Here is an 11,133-nt window from a genome sequence, read left to right on the forward strand (position 1 = left end):
CCCTGATCCTCCTCCTCTCCTCACCCCTGATCCTCCTCCTCTCCTCACCCCTGACCCTCCTCCTCTCCTCACCCCTGATCCTCCTCCTCTCCTCACCCCTGACCCTCCTCCTCTCCTCACCCCTGACCCTCCTCCTCTCCTCACCCCTGACCCTCCTTCTCTCCTCACCCCTGACCCTCCTCCTCTCCTCACCCCTGACCCTCCTCCTCTCCTCACCCCTGATCCTCCTCCTCTCCTCACCCCTGATCCTCCACACTCCTCACCCCTCCCCCGTCTCCCTCCTACACCAGCGCGTAGTCGAACTGGCCCCTCTCCAGCCCCTCCTTGTGGGTGCTCCAGGAGGAGGAGGGCATACGGCTGTAGGGGTCCAGCAGGATCCTGAAGCACCTCACAAGCAGGAAGACCAGGAACAGCATGAGGAGCCCCACGAAGGCCAGTGCCGTGTGCTGCTCCGCGTCCCCCCCCAGGGAGGGGGCCCCCCGGGGCCCGGGCAGGGAGGTTCCCGGGGAGAGCAGCTCGTACTCCAGGGTGGGGGCATCGCTCATCCTCCACGGGGGCCAACGGCAGGACCTGCACGCTGATTGGATGGTTGGGTAGGGACTTGTATGCTGATAGGATGGCTGAGTGACAGGATGGTAGAATCACACACGGATTGGGCAGTTGGCTGGGGGAACCTGAACACCGATTGGACGGCTGACGGTCTGGGGGGAGACAGGGCAGGAGGGCGGCAGGAATACTTGGTAACAGACCGAACAGCAGAAAGTGGATCTATCTAGGTCAGTTTCTGAATAACCGGTCCAGATTGTCCAGTTCTGATGACTTATGACAAAGTGTTAGACCAACACACACACTCCAACACACACACACTCCTGAGACTCAGACAGAGCAGTCTGTTCACACCCTAGTCCTCCGTGATCGCCCTGCAGGCGTTGGTCACTGGGTGAGTGTGTCTATCCCAGTCGCACCACGTCACACACACACACACACAAACACAGATCTGCGTGCAGTGTCCAGATAGCACCAGCACCAGCCAGGGCTTGTGGCCACAGGCCGGCTCTGGTGACCACAGCAGGCGTGTCAGCGGGGGGCGGAGTGGTGCAGATGGGACTTCGTTACCCAGGAGTCTGTGTGTCGTATGCTAATGAGCCAGGCCACAGGAGAGAGCAGGGAGGACCTGACGAGACCAGGGAGAGTGTGTGGCACCGTGGACAGTAAATCAGAGTGAACGGCCAGTCCGATCAGAATACCAGTGGATTAATAGTGTTGACTGTGGAAAAGACAGGGCCGGCTGATAAATAAGACCTGGAGCGTCTCACCCGCCCGCCTGCCTGTCTGTCTGTCTGGTAGGGGAGTCAGGTGGCTGAGCGGTTAGGAAATCGGGCTCGTAATCTGAAGGTTGCCAGTTCAATTCCCGGCTGTGCCAAAATGACGTTGTGTCCTTGGGCAAGGCACTTCACCCTACTTGCCTCGGGGGAATGTCCCTGTACTTACTGTAAGTCGCTCTGGATAAGAGCGTCTGCTAAATGTAAATGTCAAATGTCAAATGGTAGGGGACAGCAGAACAGTGTGTTGCTCTTCAGTCCAGACTGGTTCTTGCCCTCTGGTCTTCTCCCTGAAAGCAAATGAGAGATGAAACTAAGTCAGAAATTTCACATCGAACATCTCTCAGCCTGCTACTGGACAGGAACCTTACTGGAGACCACACAAGAGACAGACAGAGAGAGAAAATGAGAGAGAGGAATCCATCTATGAGAAAAAATGTGAACTTGAGGGGTCCTGTTTCATTAGTTTGACCCACAACCTCCCCCCTTCCCCCATTACCCAACACACACAATAACTAACAATGACATCCTGCCATTTCCTGGCTGCATCTAGGCTCTCTGACACTTCCTGATTAGGCTCATTTAGCAGAGTCGTTAGCGAGGTATTATAGCAACATTAGCGCTAATGAACACAAGCCTATAAACACCGATACTCCACGAGGCACACTCATCCGTTAGGGAGGCCTTTCAGATGCCTGCTCCCTCGCTCTGGGAAAGAATAAGTCATGGAGGAATTATATAACTCCTCATGAATAATGGAACACTTCTCAGTGTGAGCGGACACAGTCCCAGAGAAATGAAACGAGCGGCGAGATCACATCCTGACTACTGACCTGATGACCAGGAGGAGGGGGGAGAGCTGGGAGGAGGGGGGGAGGAGGAAGGAGGAGGAGGGATGGATAGTGCAGGCCTGATGACCAGGAGGAGGAGCGGAGAGCTGGGAGGAGGGGGAGGAGGAAGGAGGAGGAGGGATGGATAGTGCAGGCCTGATGACCAGGAGGAGGAGCGGAGAGCTGGGAGGAGGGGGAGGAGGAAGGAGGAGGAGGGATGGATAGTGCAGGCCTGATGACCAGGAGGAGGGGGGAGAGCTGGGAGGAGGGGGGGGAGGAGGAAGGAGGAGGAGGGATGGATAGTGCAGGCCTGATGACCAGGAGGAGGGGGGAGAGCTGGGAGGAGGGGGGGGGGAGGAAGGAGGAGGAGGGATGGATAGTGCAGGCCTGATGACCAGGAGGAGGGGGGAGAGCTGGGAGGAGGAGGACGGAGGAGGAGGGATGGATAGTGCAGGCCTGATGACCAGGAAGAGGAGCGGAGAGAAAGGAGAGGAGGATAGAAGATGGGACGTGGAAGATGAAGAGAGTAGAGTTGAGAAGAATTGGGGAGAGGAGAGAAGGATGGAGAGAACGAGGGGAGGATAGAGAGGAGGATGGAGAGAGGAGGATGGAGAGGACATGAGGATGAATGGGCTGTGATGAAGCTCTGTGAAAACTTGAGTGGAGTTGAGAGGGGTGAGGACTGCTGGCTGCCTTTACCTGTCCTCTGCCCAACATTGTTGTCTGGCTGTACCTGTATATCTCCCTCTCCCCTACCTGTAATTAGCTAGATGGGAACACTGAAAAGATCAGCAGTTTTGACAGCCGTCTATTGTTGACTAACCTTCAGAAATATTCCTAAAGTATCAACCTTCAATTCTGGGTCAAATATTGGCACTATTCCACTGGGGAATGTACCAATAAATCGGTCTCTCATTCACCTCTCTCTCATTTATGCTGTACCTCCCTTTTCCCCCTCACTATGTCTCTTTATTCTCTTTTTTCAAATTACACCTCTGTCACCTTCTCTTGTTTATTCAGCTCCCTCTCATCTCGCTGTGTTTCTCCAGAGTCAGAAGAGACCCTTCATCACAAGCGCCTCAGAGCCTGGCTGCCTCTCTCGGCCTCTCTCGGCCTCTCTCGGCCTCTCTCGGCCTCTCTCGGCCTCTCTCGGCCTCTCTCTGCCTCTCTCTGCCTCTCTCTGCCTCTCTCTGCCTCCAAACCTACCTGCCTCTAACCCTTGTGGGAAACACTGGAACACGAGACATTAGAGCAGAGGTTGAGGGTGTGTGTGTGTGTGTACCAGGGTGGACAGTGTAATAACTTTGCAAGGTGATGTGTCTCCCCTGACGGGAGCGCATGGGAGAGCGCTGCCTAGCAACAGTGGCCTGTCCAGCAGCCAGGGCAGGGCCAACGGGCCTGAGACAGATGGCACTTCTGTAGAACACACACACACACTTTTACAACACAGCATACACACACACACACACACAGGCAGACAGAGGTTGGCAAGGTGCGATACACTGGGAGTCCCTCTTTCTCACACACAGACACACACACACTTTGTGAGAAAGAGAGAGGCGGAGGAGAGGGATAAAGACAGATAACGATCGAGTGTAACTTCCTGTTACTGGTCTCAGCGATGAATGTTCTCTCTAACGCTCACGCAGTAAAGCTGTGACATTCCTGTGCTGCTGCAGGGTGTGTGTGTGTGTGTGTGTGTGTGTGTGTGTGTGTGTGTGTGTGTGGGACAGAGACAGAGGGTTAGCTAGCTGCCGTTCAATCAGATCGAATTCACCCAGAGAGGAAACATCCATCCATAGGCAGAAACCCCAGGGGGGACACGACCCCCCCCATCCTGGGAAAAATATGATTTGTCCCCCCCAATAAATCACTGTAAACATAACTATGTAATTTTAATAATACGCAATGAAAGCGCTTTGCTGATTATGGACACAATGGCTCTTTTTTAATGTGCTATGTGTTACAGCAGTCATTTTGGTGTCCCCCTCAGGAATTGCTCTTGAGAAAATGTCATATAATTGTCCCCCCCAAAGTTGATAGCAGATTTTCGCCACTGCATCCATCTAATCATGTTCCAGTGAACTGCCCAAACCACCTCACAGAGAAAAACCTTTGATTTCTGAAGTTCAAAGTCGTTTCACCGTGTTTGAGTTGCTGCTGATCTTGGCTTCACCTCCCTCTGACCTACAGATCCCAGAGGAGGAAGAGAGAATGTGTGTGTGTGTGTGTGTGTGTGTGTAAGTCCTCCAGGCTAGACAGGTGTTTCCAGTTGAAAAGTTTAGTTTCCATGGTGCCTGCTCTCTCTCCAAAACTGTGAAGGTAACATTGTCTGTCTGTCTGTCTGTCTCACACACACACACACACACACACACAGAACAGCACCCTCCCAGCACTCCCTGGTGGTCAGAAATGTGTGCGTGCGTGCATGCGAGGGAGGACAAACAGTTTGCTCAGCTTATTTTCCTGCTCGTTCCCCCTCTCCTCCTCCCCCCTCTCCTCCTCCCCTCTCCTCCTCCCCCCTCTCCTCCTCCCCCCTCTCCTCCTCCCCCCTCTCCCACGTTCCACCAGTCCTTCTGGACACTGCCTCACGTCGCTACAGTGAACACACACTTCAGACAGGTATCAGTCTTCATCTCAGTCCTGCCTCACACACACACAACCACACTCCTACCCTCCACTGATAAGGCTCTTCTCCAGAACACATTACAGCAGACACAACAGAGAGGAGAGGATAGAGGGGGAGGGAGAGAGAGAGAGACATGGGTCCCCCTCCAGAAGACTAGATGTCCCCCAGCTCTCCCAGGACTGCTAGGAATTGAATTACCCTTTCCAACTGGGTGCTTATAAAGATCGAGTGGAATTGAAAAAAAGGCCAGAGGATCAATTTACCAGTCTGGCTCAGCCTCAGACAAAAAGCGAATATTTTCCTCTAACGAAGGGAGAGGATGCATGAGCACAGGGACTGTGTCACGGTGGCCTGGGAGATTGGGCTGGAGCCATCCATCACTGCAGGGTATTGACGGGACCCCTTGATGGTGGAGATAGCTTGGTGTTTGTTTGATTTCATTCATCACGCCAGAGGGTCGCCAGCAGTGTGGGCAGCTAATGAAGGTGCCTCGGACCAGGTCATCTTGGAAGGCGAAACAAACAGACCCTTTAATACCAAAGGCAGCTACGCCACTAAGCAGTTCTATTTTTATACTTACACACACACACACAGTAAATATACTTGCGTGCACACACACAGAGTATATACAAGCACTCACAAGTAAAACAGCGGGAGAAAGAATGTGAGGTCGCACTCCCATGCCAGAGACACACCTCAGAGATTAAAAATATAAATCAAGAAATTCCTTCCCTGCAGCGCCCAGCCTAATCCTGGCCAGCCCTGATGAACCTGACTGTCAGTCACTCTACAGGATCACAGATACAATCCAGCAATTAAACCTTCCTCTAATGAAACCAAAACACTAATCCTGCCGAGCACAGTCTATGTATCACATGAGAGAGAGAGAGAGAGAGACAGAGAAAGACAGAGAGACCGAGAAGGAAAAAAAGTGAAGAGTGAGAGAAAGAGTCTGAAAGAGAGAGAGGAAGTTATTCACTTTTCTGCTGAGCATGTTGACAAAGTTTGTCGAGGCAGGGGGTGGGGTTGTAGGGGCGGCAGGGGTTGGGGGGCAGGGGGGGCTTGGGTGTAGGGCGGGGCTGTTGACAGAGAGGGGAGTGTGTCTGTCCAGGGAGTTCGGCTGCTGACAGACTCGCGGGCTCAGCAGAGACGGAGCTGCAGAGACGAGGAGACACCACAGAAGAAGAATACTGACCTGAAGGACCTGGGGGAGGGGGGGGCGACCTGGGTGGACCTGGACCCAAACAGCATCAATCATACTGACCCCAGAGGAGGCAGAGGGAGAAAGGGAAAAATGAGAGATATCAAGAGAGAGAGCAAAATAAAGAGCGAAAGAGAGAGACAGCTCTAACCTCCAGTGTGTGTGTGTGTGTGTGTGTGTGTGTGTGTGTGTGTGTGTGTGTGTGAGAGAGTTGTGAGGACATCGGCCAGTGAGGACAGGGCGGACATATTTACACTCCACACACACTGCGCGCCGGTCGGCCTGTTTCCCTCCCCCCGAGTCAGCACAAACTCCCCGCTCCCTCCACTCGTCAAAGGAAAGACCCGGAAGGTTAGCGAACAGAGAGGCAGCGAGTAACACAATACATCCCAGTCAGGGACGGGGAAAAGAGCACACAGGGGAGATCTGAAGGCAGATAGCTCACAGGAGACATATTTTCTAATCTCTGACCACCTCGCTGAAGCTCGCCTGAGGATGAAAGGATGAGGTCTGAATGAGGGATGAACACGGAGGTTAATAACCACCCGTCCCCTCTGCTGACTGTCCACATCCACACAGCCAGGAAAGAACTGATTACACTTACACTTAGTCATTTAGCAGACGCTCTTATCCAGAGCGACTTACAGTAAGTACAGGGACATTCCCCTCGAAGCAAGTAGGGTTAAGTGCCTTGCCCAAGGACACAACGTCATTTGGCACGGCTGGGAATCGAACTGGCAACCTTCATATTACTAGCCCGACTCCCTCACCACTCAGCCATCTGACTCCCTGATTAGGTGTGTGTGTGTGTGTGTGTGGGGGGGGGGGGGGTGTAATCATACTGTGGCTGGGCTGGAGAAAGGGGGGTATTGAACCCTGGTCTTTTAGAGGGGTGTGTGTGTGTATGGGGGGGGCGGCTAGGGTGCTGGAGGTGTGTGCGTGAGGGTGGTTCCAGCCCTCACGCAAGAGAAGAGAGAGGTGATGAGGAGAGGAAGAGAGAGGTGATGAGGAGAGGAAGAGAGAGGTGATGAGGAGAGGAAGAGAGAGGTGATGAGGAAAGGAAGAGAGAGGTGATGAGGGGAGGAAGAGAGAGGTGATGAAGAGAGGAAGAGAGAGGTGATGAGGAGAGGAAGAGACAGTTTGTGATGAAAGAGAAAGGACAGCTTAACAACACCTCCATTCTCACAGTCAGCAGATTCTGGTCCAACAACCCTGTCTGCCTCCGCCTCCTCCTCCACCCCCCCTCCTCCTCCTCCTCCTCCTCCTCCTCCTCCTCCTCCTAGAGACTAGAGGCTGTAGAGGCTACCAGAGAATTTGGAGGCTAGAAATTGTCGAGGTTAGAGGCAGTAGAAGGTAGAGGCTAGAGACCTTCAGAAACATTAGACACTAGAGGCCGTCAGCCTGTGATTAGCAGCGTTGCTGGGGGAGATGAAGCAGGGATAAGAGGCCCTGTGTCAGTCATCACATGGCTTTGCATTATGGGAGGATGAATATTTGAAGAGAGGCCTTGGGCAGGAAATGGAAACCCTCGTTAGCCAATCCCAGCCCACGCCCCGTGACGAGCTGACCCCTGTTCACTGATCAACCACAACAGCACGCGCTGAGAGAGGGCGCACACACACACTCCACACAGAGGCACCCATTCCACACACAGCTACACCCCTCCCACATACACACACACACACACACACGGAACACCGGTAGAGGAAGTGTGGTCAGACCAGTTTGACACAGGTGGATGTGCTTGATGAGAGTTCATCTCCCTGGTCTTGTGTTTCTCATGTCTCTCCTCTCCTTACAAGTGTTCAGACACAGACCTGCACCAGCACAGCCACCACACTGCACACTCACATTACTGACACACACACACAGCCACCACACTGCACACTCACATTACTGACACACACACACAGCCACCACACTGCACACACACACACAGCACACTCACATTACTGTCACACACAGCAAGGCCTTGCTAATTCATTAGCACGGGAAATTCAATGCAACATGATTAGGACAAAGCTCTCCATAGTTGGCTCTCCATCCTCCATCCTCCTCCCCCCTCTCTCTCTCTCTCTCTCTCTCTCTCTGTGTAATTGTGTCTCTATCCCCCCTCTCTCACTCCATATTGTAAGGCACTGATTTTCGTGGCAAGTTCCATGGGGATGATGATGAGCGAGAGAGAGGAGGGTGGGATAGAGGTGGAGAGGAAAGAGAGAGCGAGAGGGGGTATTTGTCTCCCCGCAGCACTTCTACAGTAACAGAGACCACCGTGCATCACTCATATCAGTAGAGATACCCACCTGTTCCAGGTATCCCCTTCACATCAGTTAAAGAATAGAATATCTGCTTAAAACGCCGGTTATTTTACATTCGGGATTACGTGAAAGATTCACTCAAGTTGAAACACCAATAGAAATGGGCCTATGTTGTTATTTATTAAAACGAGAGTTCCTTGTTATTTTCATGAAATCTTTTTTTGTCGGGTTTATGGTCATGTTACTAGATGTCGGTTGTCTGATATCTGTGGTTGCCTATAACAAAAGAGAATAACATCCCAAATTTCTAGGCAACGCACCTTGTCGGAAATAATTTCACGGCACATTGGTCCACCGACTTAACGGTGCAAAACTACGGGCTTCAAGGTGCAGAATAAATCAAAGTAAGCAGTTTTGGCAAACGGCGTTTCGCTGGCCGTTACTGTTCCCGGTGGTGTTGTACAGCGTTTGACACATGAGTCATTATTTTCTTCCTGAGTGCATTCCCGCTGAACTACAGGTGCTCCATAGTGCCACATGGATGCCCAGGAGTCTGGGACTAAAAAACTTTTCGGGCATCCGATATTAAGTTGCAAGCAAAACTAGTAAACCAAATAATATTAAAAACGAATGTGTTCTATAGAAACGTCTGTGGTCGCACTCTGAAGAAACTTAGATGATTGGCTAATTGTCTCTTGGCTAAACTGACACAGACTAAACGACTGAGAAAATACAAAATTAAACTCAACATTTAAATGAATGTCATATTTGCTTTCTGTACAACATTAGCTTGACTTTAATTAACTAGCTAATCGAATTGATACAGGCAGCGTTCTGTATCGTGTGGCTGGTCAACTTTGGAAACCGTTGCTTTTACACGGAGCGGCATGGTTATTAACGTTAAGGTAAACAAATTGTTTCAAAATTGTGTACATACCTGGACCAGTGGAGTGTTTAGTATCGGTATCTGTGTGGAAGGTCGAATATCATTTCAAGCAGGTTTCAAACTTTTGCTCGGCTGCGTGTCTCCGGATGCGCGCGCGCTCCGAACAGCTCAAATCTGCGCTGACTGCTGGTGCGCGAGGCGCCTATGCTCCTCCACCCACTTCACGAGCGCGTCCAATCAGAATATGATACAAAACTGTAACGTAAACACCCTGTTAAAACCTGCCGGTTAGTAGAAAAGTAAATAGATCTGAACAATTCTATCGTTAGTTTATCAATGTAATGTAAGCTACATCAAATACGTATCTTTTAGAAATATATCAGTCCATTCGGAAATTCATTTATACTTTAACATAAAAATATATTTTTTCTAACTTGAATGAAGGCGTGGAAAGGGTCGTGTGTATGAGGAGGTCTGCTGCTCCTCTGTGCTCAGCTAAACTTCTAGAACCTCCCAGGTGTTTCTGTGAGGATCTGGGCATGTTCTCCTCGGTTCTCCACACACGCACACCTGGTCCTGGCCCCAGGCGAGGCTGGCCCCGGGCGAGGCTGGCCCCGGGCGAGGCTGGCCCCGGGCGAGGCTGGCCCCGGGCGAGGCTGGCCCCGGGCGAGGCTGGCCCCGGGCGAGGCTGGCCCCGGGCGAGGCTGGCCCCGGGCGAGGCTGGCCCCGGGCGAGGCTGGCGAGGCTGATCTCTGCTCCTGGCTGCCCTGGGAGGAGAGACAGCAGGATGGGACAGACGCTCTCACACGCATGTGTGTGTGTTCATATTCACGTGTTCATATTCACATGTTCATATCGTGAGATAAAGGACTATTCTTCTTTTCCCCACCACTTCACCCCTCCACTCCAAGCCATGAGGACCATGCTAGATATCCACCAATTATGCACCTAGTTAAATCTAATTAAAACAATATTCTCAGGGAGCCAACAGCATGGTGTGTGTGTGTGTGTGTGTGAGTGTGTGTGTCCATCAGGGTGTATGTGTGTGTGGGCAGGTGGCTTTGTCCAACCAATAGCAGTGATAATGGGTTGTGAGGGCTGTGGTTGCCATGGCCCCCTGGGTGGAAGGCGTTGTCGTGGGTACGGAGCATGTTCTCTCCTGGTGGTCTCTGCTCCAGAACCTTGTTAACCTGTTCAACCCCCCTAAAGGCTCCTCTGGGTCAGTCTCTCCTCATTCCAGCCTCCTCAAGGCTCCTCCGGGTCAGTCTCTCCTCATTCCAGCCTCCTCAAGGCTCCTCTGGGTCAGTCTCTCCTCATTCCAGCCTGCTCAGGGCTCCTCCTGGTCAGTCTCTCCTCACACAGTATGAGGGTTTCATCATTTTAACAACAGATGGAAAAAAAGATGCATAAACACACAAAAACACACTGTGGTGGGCTGGTGCTAGGACCCAGCCCCAGCCCCAACCCCAGCCCCAGCCCCAGCCCCAACCCCAGCCCCAGCCCCAACCCCTGCCCAGCCTCAACCCCAACCCCTGCCCAGCCTCAACCCCAACCCCTGCCCAGCCTCAACCTTAACATCAGCCCCAGCCTCAACCCCTGTCCGACCTCAACCTTAACCTCAGCCCCAGCCTCAACCTTAACTCTAGCCCTAGCCCTTACCCAGCCTCAACCCCTGCCTTTACAGGTACCCAACCTCTACAGGTACCCAGCCTCTACAGGATCCCAGCCTCTACAGGGTCCCAGCCTCTACAGGGTCCCAGCCTCTACAGGGTCCTAGCCTCTATCCCAGCTTCTCTCCTGGCTGACCCTTCCTGCATCATCAGCTTATGTGTTTCTATGGAACTGCCCCCCAGTGGCTCCCTGGGCTATCTGCCTGTGTGTGTGTGCGTGTGTGTATGTGTACGTGTGTGTGTGTGGACACCGTTAATGGACTGCAGAATTACTGTGGGGCTGGTGTGTGTGTGTGTGTAAATGCCATTAATGGACAGTTAAATTACTGTGGAGCTG

General features: G+C 52.4%; 1 protein-coding gene across 1 annotated transcript; it reads right to left on the reverse strand.

Moving 5' to 3' along the window:
* Nucleotides 1-273: 273 nt before the first annotated feature.
* On the reverse strand, nucleotides 274-9,307 carry LOC134010963 (cortexin-1). The gene is made up of 2 exons (XM_062450308.1): nucleotides 9,178-9,307; nucleotides 274-1,612 (listed from the first exon to the last, which is right to left on the reverse strand). Exon 2 carries the CDS (start codon nucleotides 543-545, stop codon nucleotides 282-284), a length of 264 nt encoding a protein of 87 aa, XP_062306292.1. The 5' UTR covers nucleotides 546-1,612; nucleotides 9,178-9,307; the 3' UTR covers nucleotides 274-281.
* Nucleotides 9,308-11,133: the final 1,826 nt, after the last annotated feature.

This window comes from Osmerus eperlanus, chromosome 24 (genome assembly GCF_963692335.1).
Source record: "Osmerus eperlanus chromosome 24, fOsmEpe2.1, whole genome shotgun sequence".
NCBI lineage: Eukaryota > Metazoa > Chordata > Actinopteri > Osmeriformes > Osmeridae > Osmerus > Osmerus eperlanus.